Source organism: Rutidosis leptorrhynchoides, chromosome 10 (assembly GCF_046630445.1).
Source record: "Rutidosis leptorrhynchoides isolate AG116_Rl617_1_P2 chromosome 10, CSIRO_AGI_Rlap_v1, whole genome shotgun sequence".
Classification (NCBI taxonomy): domain Eukaryota; kingdom Viridiplantae; phylum Streptophyta; class Magnoliopsida; order Asterales; family Asteraceae; genus Rutidosis; species Rutidosis leptorrhynchoides.
In genome coordinates, this window is record NC_092342.1 from 81,410,280 (window position 1) to 81,436,148 (window position 25,869).

The 25,869-nt window shown below is 35.1% G+C and overlaps 2 protein-coding genes across 2 annotated transcripts; both read left to right on the forward strand.

Moving 5' to 3' along the window:
• Positions 1 to 13,759: 13,759 nt before the first annotated feature.
• Positions 13,760 to 14,983, forward strand: LOC139870407 (uncharacterized). Its single transcript, XM_071858218.1, has 3 exons — positions 13,760 to 14,108; positions 14,240 to 14,439; positions 14,495 to 14,983. Exons 1-3 carry the CDS (start codon positions 13,760 to 13,762, stop codon positions 14,981 to 14,983), a joined length of 1,038 nt encoding a protein of 345 aa, XP_071714319.1.
• A 6,731-nt stretch (positions 14,984 to 21,714) lies between these two features.
• Positions 21,715 to 22,860, forward strand: LOC139870408 (uncharacterized). Its single transcript, XM_071858219.1, has one exon. The coding sequence runs from the start codon at positions 21,715 to 21,717 to the stop codon at positions 22,858 to 22,860; it is 1,146 nt and encodes a 381-aa protein (XP_071714320.1).
• Positions 22,861 to 25,869: the final 3,009 nt, after the last annotated feature.

A 25,869-nucleotide genomic window follows, 5' to 3' on the forward strand; every position in this document is an offset into this window, starting at 1 on the left:
CCTTATTCGATTCATATATATATAGCTATCTTATTTTATGGTATAAAATATTAACAACAAGAACATAGTTTGAATGTTTTCAAATTTGTTTGCAAACTAAATAGATCCTTCTCACTTAACTTTTAAAATACTTCAAGACCTGTAATATATTATAAATATATGCTAATTTAACAAGGTATAACTTGGTTTTTCAAAGAACACCTTAAAAACTGAATTTACGACGTCGGAGTGCAACCGGGGGCTGTTTTGGGTTGGATAATTAAAAACCATCTTAAACTTTGAATTGGAGGTTTATTTTCTGGAAAAATGATTTTTACTATGAATATGATAACACATAAAAATTTCATGATTTAACTCAAAGTATAAGTATTTTTAGAAAAATAATCATTTAAGGTTGTTTACATGATGGAAAATGATTAACTTCATAAGTTTTACTAAAGTTTGACCTATGACCTGTGATTTTGAATACAAACTAAGGTATTTACAGTTCATAGTCTTAAAGAGGGACTCGATCCAAGGAAGTGGCAAGTTGAATCAATGAAAACAGAGTTGTAACGAAGAAACTATGACCAAAACGAGATCGGATATCTAAGACTAGTTTAGCTACGAAAATAATTGGAGAAAATTAAATAAATCACATCTTTTTAAAATAACATGATATTTTATATATATGTACTCATAATTTAATTTTATATGGTTCAGGATCACCCGTAAACAATACGAGAAGATTAATCATAAGATCCCATGATTGTACGCAACACGTCATTTGACAACACCGGTACTTTATGTACGCAACACGTCATTTGACAACACCGGTACCATGGGTCAAGATTAATCTCGACCAATACATATACGATGGGGGTTTTTATTTATTTCATTGGGGGTTTATTAAACACCTAAAAATGAACCATTAAAATTGAATTACTAACATCGGACTGCTAACTACGGACTAAGGAATTATTAAAAGTATTAAAAGTATTATAAGTATATATATGTGACGTTTGTTTAAAAAGAAAAGGTATTGATATATTATATATGGATAGGTTCGTGATATCAATCGGATACCAAGTCAAAATTACATATCTTCAAGACGAAAGTGAGTATATAGTCCCACTTTTAAACTCTAAGTATTTCGGGATGAGAATACATGTATTTTATGTTTTACGTTATGGACACAAGTAACTGAAAAATATATTCTACGTTGAGTTGTACCACTGGCATACTTCCCTGTAGCTTGGTAACTACTATTTACAGCGGTATTGTAAACGCGAATCCTGTTGATAGATCTATCGGGCCTGACAACCCCAACCGGACTGGACGACCAGTATTCAACGGTTGCACAGTACTTCGTTTCGTGACTACACTTGGTACGGTGTAGTAAGATTTCATAATAAAGGGAATATGCGACGTGATTAAGTGTTAAGTATGGTTACCATGTGCTCAACCACTTAGAATAGTTTTATTAAAATGTTTATATATGAAATCTTGTGGTCTATATTTATATCGCTGCCGGCATTAAACCTATATCTCACCAACTTTATGTTGACGTTTTAAGCATGTCTATTCTCAGGTGATAATTAGAAGCTTCCGCTGCAACATGTTGAATTTAAGCAAGATCTTGAGTATGCATATTTGTGTCAAAAATAAAACTGCATATCCGAGGAATTGTAATGTAAAATATGCTAGAAATTGTATTGTTATCATCACATGTAAAGTTTGTAAGTCTAAGATTATCGCTAAACGATAATCATCTTTATATTGTCTAAAGCTTGTATTAATATAAGAGTTATGGTTTGTAATGTAAAATAAATGCAGTTGTTCTTTTAAAAATGTCGCATATAGAGGTCAATACCTCGCAATGAAATCATACGTTATCTAACTCGTTCTTATGGTTAAGGACGGGTTATGACAGTTATCATCATTGAACATCACGACGTTAACATAATCATAATCTAATCATCTTTTCTTACTAATCGTCACCCTCATAAATGCAACCATCATCATCTTCGATTTCATCATCATCATACAAACCGTAACCATTATCATTATCATACATTATCATCTAACATCATATTCTTTATATCATAACACCTCGTCTCCTCATCATCCTTAACAACGAATATCTTCACTTCATCTTCATCATATTATGGTTTCGTAAAAAAAATAAAAGCTCGGTGGTGTGTGTTTTGTGTATATCGAACAGCACAAAAGAAAAAAAAGAAAACCGCAGGCCTGTCATCATCATATAAAAAGTTTAATATATTCCAATTTCTTGGTCGGCCATTATGTAGTAATTAATCCCACTTGTCTAACCAATTGGCGGTATATACAACTTTAATACATCAACTTGACCAAAACATTAAACTGCAAACATATTCAATCTTTTTCATCATCTTCATTACCTCTTTCGTCCCTGGATTAGTAAACAGGAACATGGCAGTAGCAATCAAATGATGATGTTTGGGTCTGGGAATCAACGAGCAAAAACAGAAACGTTTGAGTTGAAGTAATGGTTTAATGGGTGTCTTAATATTGATGGGTGGTGATCGAGTTTTAAATATAAGATGGTGAGGTTGAAGTGAGGGTGGCGGTTAAAAGAAGATGAAGGGGTGGTGAAAACGTGGTGATCATGGTGAAGTTGGTCGACGGTCGCAGTTAACGGTGATGATCATGTGATGGTTTCGGTCTGGGTTCGTAGAACAAAACGCATCAGGATATGAGAGAGAGAAATTGGTGGTTATCGAAGGTGGTGGAGTTCGATGGTGGAGGTTGATCAAGGTAAGGTGGTGATGGTTATGATAAAGTGTAATGACCCGGAATTTTCTGACCAAATTATACTTATGAGATTAATATTTACATAAATTAAATCATACCAACATGATAAGCAATCCAAATTGTTGAGACTTGTGTTTTTGAAAAGAGTTTTACACAACGTTTGACCGTCCAATATGACCGATGATATCACGAACTATATAACATAAGATAATTATACGTTTGTGTATATATATGTATTTATATATATTTAACATGATCTAAGGATGGTTTAACATCTCATTGTGTACTAGTGACAATGAGTTATAAGTATATTTTGAAACTACTAACTTAAGTTTTCAAAACGATAACTATACGTAACATTCTTTGATATATATACTTATAATCTATAATGCTTATACATGTATCGTATATATAATGTATTTAATCACTTTTTAAGGACTTAAATACATAAAACAATATAAGTATATTCACAAAAGATAGCTATATTTGAATTCTCGTTCCGTTTCCTCAAGATTTCTATACGTATATCTAGGGTATATGTACCCGTATCATACCCAGCTTCTATACATATTTACTATTGGTATATACATATCAAATCAACATCCTAATCAACATTATTACTGCACTAGATATGAGATAACTAGGATTTGTCAAGTAGTATGAATTATTAGTAAGAAAACAAAATTAGGAATCCTTTTCTTTCTTTATAAACTAAAAACATTTTTATAAATGAACACCATTTCTTCACTCCATTTTCTCATACCTACACCCTCATTTCTCTCTAAAAATACTCCTAACTTCATACTTGATCATCTCCAAGCATTTTCCCCATCATTTAGCTTCAATTACAAGCCTTAAACACCATAAGAAAACTCTTTCAAGAACATATCAAAATAACCACCCATTTGAAGAAGTTTACTTCCAACCTTTTGATCTAACTCCACCACTCTTTGATTCCAAGATTATTTCTTATCTTTTGCAGTAACTTTGTCCAAGTAACTTGAGGTAGTAACCTTGTTCATAATCTTATTCAATTCATATTCATATAGCTATCTTATTTTGTGGTATAAAATTTTAACAACAAGAACATAGTTTGAATGATTTCAAACTTGTTCGCAAACTAAATAGATCCTTCTAACTTGACTTTTAAAACACTTCAAGACCTGTAATATATCATAATGATATGCTAACCTAACAAGATATAACTTGGTTTTACAAAGAACATCTTAAAAACTGAATCTACGTTGTCAGAGTGCAACCGGGGGCCGTTTTGGGTTGGATAATTAAAAACCATCTTGAACTTTGAATTGGAAGTTCATGTTCTGGAAAAATGATATTTCTTATGAATATGTTAACACATAAAAATTTCATGGTTTAACTCAAAGTGTAAGTATTTTTAGAAAAATGATCATTAAATGTTGTTTTTATGATGGAAAATGATCACTTCATAAGTTTCACCAAAGTTTAACCTATAACCTATGATTTTGTATACAAACTAAGGTATTTTCAGTTCATATTCTTAAAATTTGACTCGATCCAAGGAAGTGGCAAGTTGAACCAACAAAAACGGAGTTGTAATGAAGAAACTACGACTAAAACAAGATTGGGTATCCGAAGCTAGTTTAGCTACGAAAATATTTGGAGAAAAAGTAAATTAATCATATCTTTTCTAATTAATATGATATTTTATATATAATTACTTATGATTTGATTTTATATATTTCAGAACCACCCGTAAACAACACGAGAAGATTAATCATAAGACCTCATGATTGTACGCAACACGTCATTTGACAACACGGTACTTTATGTACGCAACACGTCATTTGACAACATGGTACCATGGGTTGAGATGAATTCTGATCAATACGAATACGATGGGGTCTTTATTTATTTTATTTAAACAACTAATTGTGGACCACTAACATCGGACTGCTAACTTCGGACTAAGAAAATATTAAAAGTATTAAAAGTATATATATATATATGTAACGATTACTTAAAAAGAAAATATGTTGATATATTATATATATGGTTAGGTTCGTGATATCTATCGGAGACCAAGTCGAATTAAATACCTTCAAGGCAAAAGTGAGTTTCATTTGCTCCCTTTTTTAATTGCTTTTGCAATATATATTTTTGGGCTGAGAATACATGCGCTGCTTTTATAAATGTTTACAAAATAGACACAAATACTTAAAAATATATTCTACGTTGAGTTGTACCACTGGCATATTTCCCTGTAGCTTGGTAACTACTATTTACATGGGTATTGTAAACGCGAATCCTGTTGATAGATCTATCGGGCCTGACAACCCCAACCGGACTGGACGACCAGTATTCAACGGTTGTACAGTACTTCATTTGGGTGACTACACTTGGTACGGTGTAGTGAGATTTCATAATAAAGGGAATATGCGACGTTGATTAAATGTTAAGTATGGTTACCAAGTGCTCAACCACTTAGAATGCTTTACATACACTTGCGAGTGTATTATGTTTATGATTATGAAATCTTGTGGTCTATTAACATATTGAAATGATTGTCATGATAAACCTATGAACTCACCAACCTTTTGGTTGACACTTTAAAGCATGTTTATTCTCAGATACGAATTAAGTCTTCCGCTGTGCATTTGCTCAATATAAGGGCATTACTTGGAGCCGATCATCCCAATGGGACCAAATGTTGATGACTTCGTCCAGGTGGATTAGGACGGGTCCTTTCAGTTGGTATCAGAGCGGTGGTCATAGCGAACCAGGTCTTGCATTAGTGTGTCTAACTAGTAGTTGTTAGGATGCATTAATGAGTCTGGACTTCGACCGTGTCTACATGTCAAAAGTTTTGCTTATCATTTCTAGTCGGAAATCATCTACTTATCATCCTTAGGAAATAACCTGCTTATCATTCATAAGTCTAGACACGTTTTACTGCATTTACTGCATTGATAGTGTATAGATGAATTCTTATCTCAGCATATCTGTTATTGCGAACTTTGACTGATATCTTTTCAAAGATTCTCCGTAATTTACGGGATTTTGGTATTATATATACATATGTAATTTATGTATTGAAGAGTACCAAATCTAACTCCTATAATCTATTCCATACCAAAAATTCATTTTTCCCATTATACAAGATGGATTCCGCATCTAGTTCGAATTCTTCAGTTTCTGACAGTTATGCCGATATGGATTTCCATTCGGGCTTCGAAAGCAGCGTCACCAGAATGGATCAACCAATTTCCCATCATCTATTCTGGATGAATTGGGGATGGGTTCGTAATATACTAAATCACTGGAGACAAGAAGAAGGTGATCCATTCCATCCACCAAATTGCCCTCTTGGCGATGAACCTGAAGCACTTACCGGCGAACCTATTCGAAACACCATTTTCTCTCTCATTTCTAGAGTATCTCGTCACGATTATATACTATCCCATATTACAAATCTTGTTCATTCGCTCGCTCCAACCGCCAATCATCCCGGTGTACTAGCAGAAGTTAACGAACTTCGCGCTCGCGTGACGGCTTTGGAGAACATGGTGCGAAGGTTGCAAACACCAGCAGCAGCACCAGCAGCATAATCAGCACCACCATCAATAACATCAACAATACCATCATCACCACTAACAAACAACATCCGCATCACACGTCTCGACATCATAATCTATCCCACAAACATTAACATCATACGCACCATAGATACCAAGGAGTACCAACAATAATGAACGATGAAGTATTGATCCATAACTTCATTGATATTCTGCGAAGAATATGTGGTTTCAAAAAGTTTTAGAGATTTCTTATTCTAGCTCAAACCGAAATGCAAATGAGATTAATATCATATTAACTCATTAAATTCATGATTTTATCTGAAGAAAATATATATGTATATATGTTTTCATAAAGATTGTAATTAAAAGTTCTTTTGTACAAAATATTAATGGTGAAAATTTTTTTTAACGGGTAGGTAATACCCGAGGAATAATTAGATTTCATCTTAATAAGTTACATTGTACATTCGTCGAAGCTGATTCAACAGTCATTTACTATCCTACTTACAACCACCGATATACGTATCCGTTCACCGTAGAATAACGATTTTCATTCAATTTCATATTTGGATTTTGACTTCCCAGAATCCAACAAGTGGCATATGAAGAAAACATATGACAAAATAAAATCTGTTAGAAACAAACAAATTAACTATGAAAATTTTTGTTAAGAATCCACGCTAACTGTTCCAGCTAACTGTTCCTAGCTAACTGATTACATTTTATTTATCGCAGTTTATTTATCGCAATTTAATTATCGCACTTTTATTTATCGTCATTTAATTTCTGTAATTATTTTACGCACTTTAAATATCGGGACACGTATACAATGTTTTGACATATCATATCGACGCATCTATATATATTATTTGGAATCACCATAGACACTCTATATGCAGTAATGATCGAGTTCTCTATACAGGTTTGAGGTTGATTCTACAATAATATATATATAGTTTGAGTTGTGGTCGAGTCTGAGACGTATACAGGTCACGACACGTATTAATTAATTCGTATATTATATATTAAACTATATATGAATTATTGGACTGTTACTGTGGACTATCGACTGTGGACTAATGACATTGGACAATTAAAATGAATTAAAATATTGATTATAACATATGAAACTATACATTTCTTCAAGATTGCCACTTGATTTCATCTTAAACCTCATTGTATCTCGACGATTACAATCAGCGTTCAAATCTTTCATGATTCTTAAAAACACCTCAATCGAGAGGATAAACCAACCGCACTTCATCTACGGAAGAAAAGATTGATGCATATAGTTATGCACCTGAAAAACCCTCGGAAACTGAGTAAACATTTGACACGTATCTGTTCTAGTTCCTTTGACATTGTTATTACCGAAGATTGTTTTGCAATCCCTTTCCAAAGTAGCTAATTTTGTCACAGCTCCAGCAAGTCAACTCCGACTTTTCATCCGAAACGACTTTATTATAACCGCGATATATATGCGTACTCTTTATTGTTACTGGGGAACCTTTTATATTCCACAATATTACCTTCAGCGATTAATCATTTTAAAAACACAATTCTCCTAAAACTACCTCGGTTTGATAACCGATGACCCATATCAGTTAACTTTGAAAATGCTGACGAAGCAGCATGTTGTAGATGATCTTAATGGCCAAAAGTTTGATGATAAAGAAAGGAGTGTTAGGAACGCTCGATAGAAAATTTAATACCGAAAAGCGGATTATGCGAAACTATGAAGAAAGCCGTGGACAAATCATAAAGAATAAGTTTGCCTTCAAAGAATCCAAATGATTCTGTGCATGCTGAAATCGTTAGCAAACATCTTATTTCTCATTCTAAACCTTCACAGACAAATCTTCTTCATCATCCATTGATATTAGAAATTCTAAGATATTCTCGTATGTTCTATTATAAATATCCTCCATATTTCTGTCGATATTTTCACAACTATTCTTATCTGAGATCATTTATCTCTCCGTAATATCTGCAACATAAAAGAAACTGTGTTAGTTTCTAAAATCTGAAACCTTCGAGTTTAAAATATGAATATTTTGAAGTAGTGTTGGGAACTGAAGCATGGATTAGTATAATATAATGAAACTTGATCAACGTCATTATATTACAGTAAGTCATGCTGAGTTTCTAATGAAGCATGATGATTCACAGTACCGTCATCATGTGCCATTTACACGACTCTTACATTCTATCTAATCTCTAAACATATCAAGAGAATATTTTTCTGGATGACTCGGTCTTCTCCAGGGTATTCTGGTAATTTAACAAATCAAAATCGTTCTATTACCATTTTCTTCTTAGAGCATTAGCTATGTTCATTCTAAATTTCATATCTACGAATTCCGGACCATTACTCGCTTGACTCGAATTCGGGAAGAGAAAACGAAAGCATGAAGCTCCGAAAAATAATGAAGAATATAAACTCCGATAATAACCCCGAAATTACAAACCGTATATATCGATGCAGATAGCAATATAGAGACACGGGAGAATTAGAAACACTATAAACACAAGAGTATAGTAGAAGTAAATAGATTCTTCTGGTGGTAGATGAAAAAGAAGAATGACAGATATAAAAATTAGGAGTATATCAAGAATCGGGACTGGATGGAGCATATTGATGAATGCTTTAAAGTAAGAATCAAGGGAGAAAGAATAGAAGGTGTGAGTCGTGGAAAATAAGGAAACGAAGGGGTGAATTTATAGTGAAATATCCGACAGAGCAATCGAAACAGATTATTGCATATAATCAAAGAAGATCCTGATTTCCTTAATCACCAAAGAACCAAATCTTATTACGTAAGATTCTCTTTAAATCCCTTAAATCCCGGAAATCAATCATAACTACGTCATCGGTTAAGACGAATATATTTTACTCATCTCACTCTTTTACGATAGTCTCATTTATATTCTTCGCATAATAGAATCGCTTTATCTACATTACTCAATGATGATAAAACTCCATTATCACCTTATATTTGTCATTAAAACCTTCTTATTGTTATCCATAACAACCTCTATCAAATTTCGGGGACGAAATTTCTTTAACGGGTAGGTACTGTAATGACCCGGAATTTTCCGACCAAATTATACTTATGAGATTAATATTTACATAAATTAAACCATACCAACATGATAAGCAATCCAAATTGTTGAGACTTGTGTTTTTGAAAAGAGTTTTACACAACGTTTGACCGTCCAATATGACCGATGATATCACGAACTATATAACATAAGATAATTATACGTTTGTGTATATATATGTATTTATATATATTTAACATGATCTAAGGATGGTTTAACATCTCATTGTGTACTAGTGACAATGAGTTATAAGTATATTTTGAAACTACTAACTTAAGTTTTCAAAACGATAACTATACGTAACATTCTTTGATATATATACTTATAATCTATAATGCTTATACATGTATCGTATATATAATGTATTTAATCACTTTTTAAGGACTTAAATACATAAAACAATATAAGTATATTCACAAAAGATAGCTATATTTGAATTCTCGTTCCGTTTCCTCAAGATTTCTATACGTATATCTAGGGTATATGTACCCGTATCATACCCAGCTTCTATACGTATTTACTATTGGTATATACACATCAAATCAACATCCTAATCAACATTATTACTGCCCTAGATATGAGATAACTAGGATTTGTCAAGTAGTATGAATTATTAGTAAGAAAACAAAATTAGGAATCCTTTTCTTTCTTTATAAACTAAAAACATTTTTATAAATGAACACCATTTCTTCACTCCATTTTCTCATACCTACACTCTCATTTCTCTGTAAAAATACTCTTAACTTCATACTTGATCATCTCCAAGCATTTTCCCCATCATTTAGCTTCAATTACAAGCCTTAAACACCATAAGAAAACTCTTTCAAGAACATATCAAAATAACCATCCATTTGAAGAAGTTTACTTCCAACCTTTTGATCTAACTCCACCACTCTTTGATTCCAAGATTATTTCTTATCTTTTGCAGTAACTTTGTCCAAGAAACTTGAGGTAGTAACCTTGTTCATAATCTTATTCAATTCATATTCATATAGCTATCTTATTTTGTGGTATAAAATTTTAACAACAAGAACATAGTTTGAATGATTTCAAACTTGTTCGCAAACTAAATAGATCCTTATAACTTGACTTTTAAAACACTTCAAGACCTGTAATATATCATAATGATATGCTAACCTAACAAGATATAACTTGGTTTTACAAAGAACATCTTAAAAACTGAATCTACGTCGTCGGAGTGCAACCGGGGGCTGTTTTGGGTTGGATAATTAAAAACCATCTTGAACTTTGAATTGGAAGTTCATATTCTGGAAAAATGATATTTCTTATGAATATGTTAACACATAAAAATTTTATGGTTTAACTCAAAGTGTAAGTATTTTTAGAAAAATGATCATTAAATGTTGTTTTAATGATGGAAAATGATCACTTTCATAAGTTTCACCAAAGTTTGACCTATAACCTATGATTTCGAATACAAACTAAGGTATTTTCAGTTCATATTCTTAAAATTTGACTCAATCCAAGGAAGTGGCAAGTTGAACCAACAAAAACGGAGTTGTAATGAAGAAACTACGACTAAAACAAGATTGGGTATCCGAAGCTAGTTTAGCTACGAAAATATTTGGAGAAAAAGTAAATTAATCATATATTTTCTAATTAATATGATATTTTATATATAATTACTTATGATTTGATTTTATATATTTCAGGACCACCCGTAAACAACACGAGAAGATTAATCATAGGACCTCATGATTGTACGCAACACGTCATTTGACAACACGGTACTTTATGTACGCAACACGTCATTTGACAACATGGTACCATGGGTTGAGATTAATTCTGATCAATACGAATACGATGGGGTCTTTATTTATTTTATTTAAGCAACTAATTGTGGACCACTAACATCGGACTGCTAACTTCGGACTAAGAAAATATTAAAAGTATTAAAAGTATATATATATATATATATATATATATATATATATATATATATATATGTAACGATTACTTAAAAAGAAAATATGTTGATATATTATATATATGGTTAGGTTCGTGATATCTATCGGAGACCAAGTCGAATTAAATACCTTCAAGGCAAAAGTGAGTTTCATTTGCTCCCTTTTTAATTGCTTTTGCAATATATATTTTTGGGCTGAGAATACATGCGCTGCTTTTATAAATGTTTACAAAATAGACACAAATACTTAAAAATATATTCTACGTTGAGTTGTACCACTGGCATATTTCCCTGTAGCTTGGTAACTACTATTTACATGGGTATTGTAAACGCGAATCCTGTTGATAGATCTATCGGGCCTGACAACCCCAACCGAACTGGACGACCAGTATTCAACGGTTGCACAGTACTTCTTTTGGGTGACTACACTTGGTACGGTGTAGTGAGATTTCATAATAAAGGGAATATGCGACGTTGATTAAATGTTAAGTATGGTTACCAAGTGCTCAACCACTTAGAATGCTTTACATACACTTGCGAGTGTATTATGTTTATGATTATGAAATCTTGTGGTCTATTAACATATTGAAATGATTGTCATGATAAACCTATGAACTCACCAACCTTTTGGTTGACACTTTAAAGCATGTTTATTCTCAAGTACGAATTAAGTCTTCCGCTGTGCATTTGCTCAATATAAGGGTATTACTTGGAGCCGATCATCGCAATGGGACCAAATGTTGATGACTTCTTCCAGGTGGATTAGGACGGGTCCTTTCATAAAGTGGTGGTGGTCTCATCATGGCTCGGGTTTTATGAAGATGGTGGTGTGTTTGTGGAAGATGGTGATATGGTGGTCATCGAAGATATTGTTGGTGTTGTGGGTCGGAACCGTCGTTGGGGTGATCAAACATGAACACGTAGTATAAGCAGTAGATTGATGATATTTCATGGGTATAGTTCATAGTTGATATTGGTGGTCGACAAAAAGAAAAAGAAACAGAGAAATAATCAACGCAGGTGGTGGCGGTTTTCAAGTGGTTGAGCTGTGGTGGCCGTGAGGTGGTGTTTGGTTGCCGGATAAGGGTTGAAGGTGACAAGAGATATGGAAGTTGATGGCGGATGATGGTTACAGAATGGTGCTAGTGTATGTGTGGTTGTGTTAAATGGAGAAGATGGTGGCTCAATAAAAGAGTGAGGGATGGTTATGGTTAATCATAGTTTCCTGTAAACTACCTCTTGCATATATAGATTTATAGATGTAGATATTGATATATAATAGAACAATAGAAGATATAATATAATACTAATTACTAGCGATAAATAATAATAATAATAATAATATATTATGTAATAATTCTCTAATTCAATCATAGGGGGAAATGAATGGAAACAGGGAAACAGCCTAAAGTTTAGATTTATCTGCCGACACTATATCGCGGACTAAATTTCGTACTCCGTTGTTAATTCAATGACGGATAAAAGTTCTCAGAAAAATTCCAAAATTTTAAATTAAATAGTTTTATTTATTTTGGTCATTATGGTATAAAATTTGATCATTAATTTATTAAATAAAAATTACATCAACTGTCCCTCTCAATTTTGGGTAAAATATAAATAGTTCTAAAATTTAATAACTAGATCCTAAATACATTTTTAGTAAGCCTAAAATTTATAGAACTCATTTTTGGATCACCATTTATTTTAAAATCACATAAGTTCGAATTAAACTTCTCTAAATAATAATCGAAACGTCCAACGAGTATTACAATTATTAAATAACTACATTTGATATACTCTCTATATATATATAGATTTATTTTAATAATAATTTAATTATAACTTATATTTATTTCTAGCAATTAAGTTGTATATTTTTTCCAATTATTATATTTTCTTACAAATAATATTCATATTCATATATATATATATATATATATATATATATATATATATATATATATATATATATATATATATATATATATATTTCATTACTTAATATTATTTTACATATTTATTTATAACAAAAATTTCATATAAATGATTAATAACATTTATTATATAAATATATTTATTTATATATATATACTTATCTATTTACAAATAGTTGCTCGTGAATCGTTGAGAAAAGTCGAAGGGTAATTGCATATATGAAACAGTTCAAAATTTCTAAGACTCAACTTTACATATTTTGCTTATCGTGTCAAAAAGTATCGAAAGTTTGATTTAAAATTAGTCAAAATTTTCCGGGTCGTCACATTTACCCTTCGTTTCAGTTTATTTACATGATAGTCCTCTCAATCAACATTCGTGGGTTAAAAAAGAAAGGGAAGATAGGTTGGTTCGAAGTATATGTGCAGAAACAAATACGTATATAGTGGTGTTACAAGAAACAATGTGCAAAGAAATTGGGGATAGATTTATTGAGTTGTTATGGGGATCTTCAGGTTATAGGTATATACAAAAGGCAGCAAACGGCAGGTCCGGGGGTTTGGTATTAATCTGGGACACAAATATGTTTCAAGCCAATCAAGCAATCGAGGGTGATTTCTTTCTAGCAGTAAAGGATAAATTGAAAGGGCAAAACTCGAAGATTATAGTGTTAAACGTGTATGGTCCTCACAAAGACAACAAAAAAAGAGAACTCCTAGATAGCTTAGAAAATCTTTTACAATTCGATAATGAGGATTGGATTCTCTGCGGTGATTTTAATGAGGTTAGACATGCGGATGAAAGGAAGAATTGTGAGTTCATCCAATGGAGAGCAACCACATTCAAAAACTTCATTATCAAAACGGGTTTAACTGAGGTTCCATTGGTTGGTAGAAAATTCACCTGGATATGTGATAACGGGAAAATTTTTTTATCAAATTAGACAGGTCCTTTGTTTCTAATTCGTTAATTCAAAAATGGAATGACTTATCTGTTTTAGTTCTTGACCGAAAATTTTCAGACCACTGTCCATTAAGTCTGAGATCCAAAGTGTATGATTATGGGCCCAAGCCAGTAAAAGTTTTCGACAGCAGGTTAAATCATACCGCAGAAACAATAATCTCGTCTTCTTGGAATACTGAGGTAATTGCTAGAAGACCAGATATTAGATTTAGATTAAATTTAAAAAAATGTGAAGCATGCACTCAAATTGTGGAGCAAGCAGCAATTTGGTACTCTAGATTCCGAAATAGAAGAGGCGGAAAAGAAAGCATGTAGTTGGGAAATTGCGAATGAAAAAGACATTACAGATACTGAAAGGGTACAATGGTTAGAAGCGAGAAGAGTTTGGCTGGAAAAAGACAAAGTAAAAACCAACATGTTAAAACAGAAATCGAGAGCAAAGTGGATAGTGGAGGGTGAAGAAAACACTAAGTATTTTCACTCTATGATCAAAAGAAGAATAAACAAAAACACTATTCGTGGTCTCCATATTAACGGTAAATGGGAGGAAGACCCGTCTCTAATTAAAAAAGAAGTGCATAAATTTTATGAGAAATTGTTTCAGGAATCAGATCTCCAAATGCCATGTATTCCAAGCAATCTGGTAGGTTCTGCTCTTTCGGCTGATGAGTTCAGCAGATTAGAATGTAAGTTTGAACTAGATGAGGTTTGGGAAGCTGGTTAAGGGGTGTGACGGGTCAAAAGCTCTGGGGCCCGACGGGTTTAATTTTAAGTTTTTCAAAAAAAAAAATTGGAGTATAATCAAAGATGACCTCATGTGTGCTGTGGATTGGTTCTGGGGGAAAGGCGAGATATCAAATGGGTGTAATGCTTCATTTATGACATTAATCCCAAAAAAATATCGACCCGACCGAGCTTAGTGATTATCGTCTGATCAGTTTAATAAATAGTTATTATAAGATCATTGCTAAATTGTTAGCAAACAGAATTTACAAGGTCTTACCCAAAATTATTGGAACCAAACAAAGCGCGTTTCTCTCAAAAAGATCCATTTTAGATGGTATACTTGTTTTAAAAAAAAAAGTATGGCTGATTTGAAAAGGGGTAGAACTAAAGGCTTCATTTTTAAGGCGGATTTTGTGAATGCGTTCGATAGTGTAAATTGGAAATTTTTAACTTCAATGTTGCATAGAATGAGTTTTGGACCGAGATGGATAAAGTGGGTAGATGCGTGTCTCAAATCCGCTTCTATTTCTATTCTTGTGAACGGATCTCCGACCGAAGAATTTAAACTTCAACAAGGAATAAGACAAGGTGACCCTCTCTCACCTTTTTTATTATAATGAAGGTTTAAATACGCTTGATAAAGATGGTAATATAAAAGGATTATTAAATGGCGTGAAAGTTGGTAAAGATCGAGTAGAATTAACACACCTTCAATATGCGGATGATACCGTTTTCATTGGTGAATGGTCCAAAAGTAACATTAGTAATTGTATGAAGTTGCTCATGTGTTTTGAAGATGTATCCGGTTTAAAAATTAATTTTGAAAAGAGCAAGATATATGGTATTAATATGAATGCTGCTGAAGTAACTAGCATAGCCAATCGATTCAAATGTAAGGGTGATAATCTCTCGTTTTACTAACTATGATTACCGGTGGGGGCGAGAATGAATAATGTTAATGATTGGGATCCGGTGGTTGAGAAATTTCAGAAGCGATTCTCGAATTGGAAATCTAGAACGGTGTCATTTAGGGGGCGTTTGACTCTTATTAAATCGATCCTCAATAGCCTACCGTTGAACTTTTTCTCTACTTTCATTTCACCTGCTTGCATCATCAATTTGCTCGAACGTTTGCATCGTAACTTCTTTTGGGGCGGGACGGGTGAGGGATTTAAAATGTCATGGGTCAAGTGGGATGATATTTTAATTTCATATGGGGAGGGGGTTAAATATCGGGTCATTAAGAGTAAAAAATTGGGCACTTTTGGGAAAATGGTGGTGGAGGTTCCGTACCGAAACCAATTGTTTTTGGGTGAAGATAATCAAAAGTATTTATGGGCGAGATGGGGGTTTGGGTGGTACATCTCATTGTCGGGTCGGGAAGGGTATGTCACCTTGGAAAGATATCATAAAAGTGGGAAAAGATATGTTAAAATGCGGTTACAATTTTAACAATTCTTTTGTAAGAACTATTGGTGAAGGCAGGGATACACTTTTTTGGGAAGACCGTTGGATTGGTGATTGTTGTTTAAAAGAAAAATATCCAATATTATATTGATTAGAAGAGGATAAAGGAGTCACTATTTTCAATTGGGTCAAATGGATTAATGAGGAGCAGCAGATCAAATGGAATTGGAGCCTGCACCCTTCGGAAGAGCTCTGGATGATGTCCAGAATTTACAGCAAGAAGTCGCGGGTTTGATTCGCAATAACAGCAGCGAGTTTTCGGATAGGTGGTTATGGAAGACTAGTGATGATGGTAATTATTATATTAAAACATTGGCTAACATATTAGATAGTCAATTACATGGTCAGAATAATAATGCATGCGAAACATATTTGAATAAATTGGTACCTAAATCACTCGGGATTTTCGTGTGGCGTGCAAAACGTAGATGTCTTCCGGTAAGTATTGAATTAGATAATCGTGGGATAGATCTCCATACGGTCCGTTGTCCAATGTGTGATGACGATGTAGAATCAATAGATCACGCATTAATCCTTTGCAAGTTTGCGTTTGAAGTTTGGGAAAGCGTTTATCGATGGTGGGGGTTTGGAAATTTTTCAAGCACAAGTATCAACGACTTATTCAACGGAGAAAGTAATAGTATTGTCGGGTCCAAAGCAAGATTTATATGGCAAGCCGTGGAGTGAGTATGTGGTTATTTAATTTGGAAAAACCGAAACCAAAAAGTTTTTTATAATAATATTCGAACACGAGATACACTACTCAACGACATCCAAATCAAGAGCTTCGAATGGATTTCGAGAAGAGAAAAGAAAGTTAACATCGAGTAGCACCAATGGCTAATAAACCCTTCATCGTATCGTACCGGAGTAGGCTAAGTATAGGATAGTTTTCGTTTGTAAATTGTATATTTCGTTAAGTTATTGTTCATCCATCCGTGATACTTTTGTGAAGGAGGCATCCTAAAATGCAATGTAATTATTAAAAGTATATATACAAATTTTGGCTTTTCAAAAAAAAAAGTAGTGACATTGAATAAAAGAAGAGTCCAATGGGGTAAGTCAATTCTAGCTCCAATAGAATACATTGAGTTAACTTGTGACCACTTTCGATCATTTTTCTCATTAGCCCAAAATATATTGTTAGTGGATGTATTTAGCATATACTTAGTGGTATCCCGTGACATCACTAGTTTTCAAAATTATTATACAAATTAACATTGAAATTGTATTGAACACTACTAAATCTAACTATAGGACCCCGTATATTTGTAGGACTTATCGGTTTTTAGAGATAAACAACCAATAAATATGAATAGTAATTTGTAAAACTGAAAAAAATCGAGTCCGTTTAAGTTTTGATCATAAATAAATATGTAACTTGTTGTTAGTGAAGTTTGAACCCGAAACACGCATGAATATATAAAAGTCTTAAGCACTAAACTATCTTGGTTTAACCACTAAACTATCTCGGGGGTGGTTAAAAAAAATGACGTCAATTAAGCACTAGTTTTGATATAGAAACTGTACCATTTATGAGGTTCCAAACGGATGTTTATATATTAAGGTGTGAGAACGTAGACAATCTTTGATATTCGTGGTGTGAAGAGTTTCTTGGAGCAACTTAATCGTGAAAGTTGAAGTTGTCAAGGTGTTGAAAAAACTTGTTCGTGATAGTAGACTAACCAGTGGAGGTACAAGAAGACGTTTTAGCATGTTTAGTTTGTTTTCTTGGACGGTGTAAAAGACTCTTGAAACGAGTTTCTCTAAAGGAAAAGAGGTCATAAGTAAATTGAATAATACGAGGAGCGTGAAAAAAATGTAACCGGGTTATTGTTGCACTATAAGAAAAATGGTCATTTGTGATGATCTTTTAGTTATGACTTATTATTTGCTCACTAATAATGATATTTATTTACCATTATAAAAGTCGTCACTAAATTTTGGTCGGTATACGATATTAGTGACCAAACAAATTGTCACTATAGTGATCAATTTTAGTATTTTGGTTTCTAATAATGTTTTGTGACGGATTTATAGTGACGAGAAGTGACCAACCTATTTTGGTCACTAACTCGATTTATTCGCCAATTTAGTATATTATTAGTAGCCAATAGCCCTTGTTACTAAAGCTGGTTTTTCTTGTAGTGTTGATTAGTCAAGGAAAACACACGTTAGTGTACATTGTGGCTATGGAGGTTCAAATCGGGCTGATTTTGGATGTGGTCAGGGAAGAGGTCTTGGGTCCGTGAAAAGTCGAGATGTAAATGAACATATCTCGGATTAATCGCGTTATATATTACAAGTGTGGTGAGTGAGTAGTATAGAAAAATCAATTAAGAGGGTGATTGTTGGTTTAATTGGTTTTACATGAGATATTACTATATTAACTATTAGACAAAAGTTAGTTTCATGGGCAAAATCATCATTTCACTTTAAAAGGGTATTTTGGTCTTTTTTCACTCATTAATAATAACTATATCTATTTTCTACACCCTTCTACATCCTCCTTCTCATATATTTATAATTCTAAATTTAAAGCCACGTGGGCCATTTACAAATAACTAGCTTTTTCTCATTTATTTTATATATATATATATATATATATATATATATATATATATATATATATATATATATATATATATATATATATATATATATAAAGCAAAGCAAAAGTGGAACGACGATGTTGGTTAAGAAAATATATTGAGGTTTTATGGCCTTCGATTAACATGTTAAATAGCTAAGGTTCACTTTTAACATATTATATAGTTAAACAATTTTATAGGCTTGAATCTAAACATTATTAAAAGCTAAAGTTTATTAACATATTAAATTGATCATAGGAAAAAAAAAATTGTCTATTAACCTTTATTTTCTTTATTTAGGTAAATATCTAATTATATATTACTGTAATAAGTGCAAGTAATCGATAATGCACAAACCCGACGCGGAGCGAGGGTTATACCACTAGTTATTACTAATAATATCTCATCTAAAACCAATTAAACCAACAATCACCCTCTTAATTGATTTTTATATGGAATTGATATGGTGGGTTAATGTGCATGTATGCCAAAGGTTCACCAGCTTGAGGTAAAGAAAAAAGTGTACATATGGAATTGATATGGCTAAACACGTACGTGAGTTGTAGTTTTAAGACTAAATTACATTTAAGTTATAGATATGGGTGAATATTGTGTATGTATATATTTTGGTTGTATAAAGCCTTCATTGTAATAAATAAAATGGTGACATAGAGTTTTTTCTATATCCTTTTTCTTTGTGTCATCATCTTTTTTTATGCTCCGTTATTTTGTTTGCTCAATTCAATTTTACATATTAGTTGAAGGCCTTTGTTCCAACACAAATAACATCTTCATGAAATATTCAATGTTGTACTATATATCGTCACATATTGTCGAGTGAATATGCAAAGTGTGTGTTGGCTAGATCAAACTTAACCTTAGATACACACTTTGCTAAGCGGATGGAGTTCTTCTCATAGGAGTTGTTGACATTCTACTTGATAAAAAACTTTATTTTAGGGTCACGTTATAACGATCATTAGATACCATGCATGCATATGGGCATGGGCCAAAGTACCTAAAAGAGTTGGGAAACAATCATGTTGATAATCTTCATAATGCTGTTCCTTAGTCACATATAGTGATCTCAAATTCCAAAATAAGTAGTTAGATTTTCTAGGTGTTACTCAAGCTTTTTTTATTTGAATGATATTCAAATGCATGATTGCAATTAATATGGTCCTCCTCTTACCCATACTAAAGTATGATCAAACTTAGCCTTGTGTTTATCTTTATTTCTCGTTTGTTTAGTTTTGTTGTTGCTTAGGTTATCTTGTTTAGCTTGTTTGGCATGTTTTTGCTTCATGGTATCTTTGTTCCGCCCTATTGACTTCATTTTGATTTAGGATTGTGATTTATGTCGCTTGTTGGCTAAATTGTTTTTGATAGTGTATCTCCCCGTTAAGATAAACGAAGCTAAGCTAACGAAGATATCACGTCTAACGAGGATAGATGACATAAGATTTGATCACAAGAACACATATGTCAAATACAAATCAAGAGCGAGATATACTCAAACTCAAATAATGGCGCCCAAATGACAAAAGAAGAATGCTACCAAAATATAATCCCTATATTCAGAGATGGTACGAAACCACTTCCGTTATACGAAGCAATAGTAACGAAGAAACGTGATGACGAAGGGATCACGGTTACCAATGGACAAGGACCTCTCCTAAAGTCACAAGATTACCTAGACTGAAGGAGAGAAGTAAGCGGGTTGACCAAACTCGCTTCCACTAACATCCAAATGACAAAAGAGGAATGTTGCAGGGTAGCTTTCTTGAACCAGCAGGAGTTGCAGTCGGTCGAAGGGAAAGTCCCCTTTGTCTCATCAGAGATCGCCTTGGAGACTGATCCCACCTAGAAAGCTGGTGATAGAGATATTGCCTAACCCTATAAAAGGAGAACATGATCTCTGGAATCGGGATGAAGTTGCAATTACTCACATACAATACTCTCAATGAGTTACCTTCGTATCTTGGTGGTGTAAAGTACGATACCTTAGTACTACCTTCGGGGAACCGCCAACAAGCATACATTCATCATTATATCCTGCTATATCATCCATTCAGTGATCAGATCTCAATATCCTTGCTCCATCGACAAGGATTGCCAAGAATTGTACAAACAATTGGCGCCATCTGTGGGACACCACTTCAATATTCACTTTGTTTGAGAAAAACACAAGATCATGGCAGATTCTGATCACCCACCACCCGGTTTCTCTTTACCATCTGTGGTAGACCAGCATGAGATCGGGACACGAACGCCAATCACTCTCGCTATGCCAATAACCACAGATCGGAGTGATTCCGAACCACCGCCGTTAATCTACAAAACTTTCATACTCAATAACTATGATAACATACGCGCCGTTATCAAAAAGTTACGAGAAGAGGGGCATTTACACAGTCGGCGAACCCTCACTTATGATAGCGAGGACGTTGACGAAGAAATAGAAATGGAGACGAGGCCAGCAAGAAGTCTCCCTCTTACCAACCAGCCCCCAACCTTGCAACTGGCAATCCCTTCGAATGTCACTCTTCAGCCGGTGCCTTCGCAACCAATTCATTCAATGATCACCACCAGCGTCCCGTCGAACAACTCAGGAGGGCCAGTTACATAGCAGTATACCTTCGGGAGTCCGTTTCCCGTTGTTCCACAGAACATGCCCAATATCAGCACTGTCTTACCAGCCACGGGAATAATTCCCGTGGTAACTCATCAAAACGCTTCGTTGCCCATGGGGTCGCAAACTTGGAACGGAGGTAATCCGTGGGTTACCTTACCCTACCAAAATATGTATGCTGGAAGTACTCCCGCAGTGAACAACTTTCACCACGAGGCCAATGGAAACGCTGGCGGATGCTTAGACGAGTCCTGGAAGAGCCAGAAAACTCCTTTTGTACCCTCGATACAAAACCACCCGCTACCTATCGGGATGAAGATACCCTCCCATCTGGGATATTATGAGGGAAAAGATGATCCTGATGATTTTATAAATATCTTCGAAGGTGCGGCTCGAATGTCAAGATGGGACACATATGTAGCTTTCCATGCATTTTCATACGTGCTCAAAAGTGACGCAAGGATCTGGTTCGACTCTTTAGCAAAAGATTCCATCTCAAGCTTCGGGGACCTTAAACGACTTTTCAGATCGGAATTCGGCCAGCAAAAAAAACACAAGAAGAATCATGTTGCTGCCCACAGTATCAAGCAAAAGGATAATGAAGCTTCGAGATCTTTTCTCGTCTGGTATACGGACGAAACCCAACAGATCCCAGGACTCCCAGAGTCACAAAGAATCTCGGGACTCCTATATGGCTGTAGGACCCGAGCACTGGTGGAGCATCTTATCCGAGATCTCCTCGACACTTACGAAGCTTTGCTAGACAAAGCGTATGTTTGGTTAGACGCAAAGGACACCGTTAATAGCTTCGTATACGAAGAATCTCAGGGCTTTAAGCGAAAAGAAAAGGCAAGTCAACGTGAAGATAAGTCCAGAAGAAGGAACGAGCGGAACAGGTTCTCCCCTTACAGAAAGGAAAACACCCCCGGAATCCTCGGGACGTTGATAAAGTCACCTAAAGAAATCCTCGCTACTGAAAGGGCTGCCCAAGCCTTTAAAGCTCCGCTAAAGTTGAATATCAAAGGAAAAATGAGGGATACAAGCAAATTCTGTGATTTTCATAATGACTTCGGGCACGAAACAGACGATTGCATACAATTAAGGCAGGCCATAGAGGAGGCAGTCAGATCTGGAAAATTGTCACATCTAGTCAAAGGCATACGCAACTCGAAGGTGCCAAAGTAAGAGGTTAAGGCCGAAGAAAAGAAGCCAAACACAGACAACGCCATATTGATGGTCGCAGAATGCTTCGCCGTTGAGAAGCTAAAGTCCTACAAAAGGGAAAGAAAGAGCGAGGTTATAGATTGGGAAGAGATCTCCTTCTCAGCTCTCGATACCATCACCCCCTCAGACAAACCTGTTACAATCAACGGACGAATCTTCGAATGAGAAGTACATCGAGTTTACTTAGATGGCGGCAGCACATGCGACATCTTGTACGAGCATTGCTTCAATCAACTTAGCCCTGCCATCAAAGCTTGCCTAAACCTGCCAAGAGTACCTCTAGTCGAATTCTCCGAAGAAATATGCTGGCCTATCGAAGAGGTAGACCTCGATTTCACCATCGGAGAGCCACCATTGTCCAGGACCAAAACACTTGACTTCGTAGTAGTCCGGTCCACCTCACAGCATAACATTCTACTAGGAAGAATAGCCATGATGAAAATGGGAATAATTGTATCCACTGTACACCAATTGGTGAAGTTCTATACACCCGAAGGGATTGGCGCCCTAGTTTCAACCTATGATCTGGAGAAAGTGATCATGGCTATCAGGGAAATGGAGGAAAGGCTAGGGGAATGTATCCTTGAGACTAGAGAGATAGATTCGAGTGAAGAAAAAATCTCCATCAACCCTTTATTCCCTGAGCAACAAGTAACTATCGGAGGTGCACTACCTACGGAAATGAAGAGAAAGCTTGGTAAGCTACTACAGGCCAACATTGATATCTTCGCTTGGGAATATGGAGATATGACCAGCATCCCTAGAACGCTCAGTATCGATGGAACAATCTTCTCCAAAGAGCATAAGCTTAACGAATACAAGCACCTAGAGCCGATACATCAGAAGAAAAGAAACCTCGTCAACGAGAGAGATGAGGCTGCTTGTAAAGAGGTCGAGGAACTACTCCAAGCTGGCATAATTAGAGAAGCGAAATACCCCACTTGGGTTGCGAACCCCTTCATGGTAAAGAAATCAGATGGGGGATGGAGGATGTGCGTCGATTTCATGAATATCAACAAAGCTTGCCCTAAGGATTGTTATCCTCTGCCAGAGATTGATTTGAAGGTGGAATCCCTAACCGGGTACAAATATAAGTGTTTTCTCGATGCCTACAAAGGTTATCATCATATTCAAATGGCCAAAGAAGACGAAGAAAAGACATCGTTCTTCACAAGCAAGGGGATCTATTGTTATAAGAAGATGCCCTTCGGACTAAAGAACGTCGGAGCTACATACCAAAGGCTGGTAGACAAAGTTTTTTATAAGCAATTGGGAAGGAACTTGGAGGCTTATGTTGACGATATGGTGATCAAGAGCTTTGAAGAAAGCTCTTTATTAAATGATATTCAAGAAACCTTCAACACCTTACGGACAGTCAACATGAAGCTAAACCCTAAGAATTGCTCATTCGGGGTAGAAGAAGGAAGATTCATAGGATATTACATCACTAAGAAAGGAATCTTAGCAAACCCAGAGAAAGTAGACAAGCTACAACAACTCAAAACTCCAACCACGGTCAAAGAAATGCAGAGCTTAAACGGAAAGCTAGCGTCATTAAGCCGTTTTCTGTCCAAGGGAGCTGAAAAGCAGTTACCTCTCCTCAAAGTTTTAAAAGGATGTTTAGGAGCGAAAAAGATATCGTGGACCAAGGAAGCAGAGCAAGCCTTTGTTGATATGAAGGCACACATAGCTAATCTGCCAACCCTCACGTCTCCAAGGCTAGGGGAAACACTCTATATCTACCTAGCAACGTCCAAAGAATGCATTAGTGCGGTGCTAGTAGCAGAACGAGAAAGGGTACAGGTCCCAATATACTTCGTAAGCCGGGTACTACAAGTTGCGGAAGTAAACTACCCAGAACTCGAAAGCTCACACTCGCCCTAATTCATACCGCCAGGAAACTACGAAGGTACTTCCAAGCTCATCCTATCATTGTGATAACTAACAAGCAAAATAGGTAGGTACTTATGAAGCTAGAAAAGTCGGGTAGAATGGCCAAATGGGCCATAGAGCTCGGGGAACATGACATCGACTTCCAACCTCGTCATTCAATTAAGGCCCAAGTGCTAGCAGACTTCATGGCAGAAACAACGAAGATAGACAAAGAGAAGGACTCTACCTTCGCACAAATCATCACTCCGTCTGTTGAAACGAAGGAATGGAAATTGTTCACCGACGGAGCTTCTAGCTCTGATGGCTCAGGGGGGGCTTATGTTAATTAACCCAGAAGGACAAGAGTTTACATATGCACTACGCTTCGAATTCAACACGAACAACAACGAAGCAGAATATGAAGCTCTGCTCGCGGGCTCAGAATAGCGAAAGAGATGAAAATTGAGCATTTACAAGCCTTTGTAGATTCCCAACTCGTTGCCAACCAGGTTCTAGGTATCTTCGAAGCAAGACAACCTACCATACAACTCTATTTGTCAAAGGTCAAGGAACTAGTAAAGAGCTTCAGAAGCTTCACCATCGAACATGTGAGAAGAAGTCAAAACAAGAAAGCAGATGCTCTGAGCAAGCTAGCCTCTATCACCTTCGCACACTTGGCGAAAGAAGTATTGGTCGAAGTATTAGAAAAAAGGTCCATCGAAGCTAAGGAAGTCCATGACTTAATCACCGAAGAAGAAAATACATGGATGAAGCCACTAAGGGAATACTTGGAACTCGGAATTTTACCCGAAGATAAAAAGGAAGCACGAAAGATCTGGATCAAAGCACCGTCATACAAAATAATGAACGGAGCCCTATATAGAAAATCTTTCCTTAATCCTTGGCTTCGATGTGTCGGACCAAACCAAGCTTTGATGATCATCAGAGAAATGCATGAAGGTATATGTGGGCTTCATTCCGGACCAAGGTCAATCGTGGCAAATATACTAAGGATGGGGTACTATTGGCCAACCATGCACGAAGATACAGTCACACTTTTACGAACCTGTGAGCCATGTCAGATCCACGCCAAAGTTC

Coding starts and splice junctions, on each gene's coding strand:
- LOC139870407 (XM_071858218.1), top strand. CDS start 13,760: ATGTGCAAAGAAATTGGGGATAGATTTATTGAGTTGTTATGGGGATCT. Junction 14,109..14,239: donor TGCGGATGAAAGGAAGAATT/GTGAGTTCATCC, acceptor TTATCAAATTAG/ACAGGTCCTTTGTTTCTAAT. Junction 14,440..14,494: donor CGTCTTCTTGGAATACTGAG/GTAATTGCTAGA, acceptor AAAAATGTGAAG/CATGCACTCAAATTGTGGAG.
- LOC139870408 (XM_071858219.1), top strand. CDS start 21,715: ATGCCCAATATCAGCACTGTCTTACCAGCCACGGGAATAATTCCCGTG.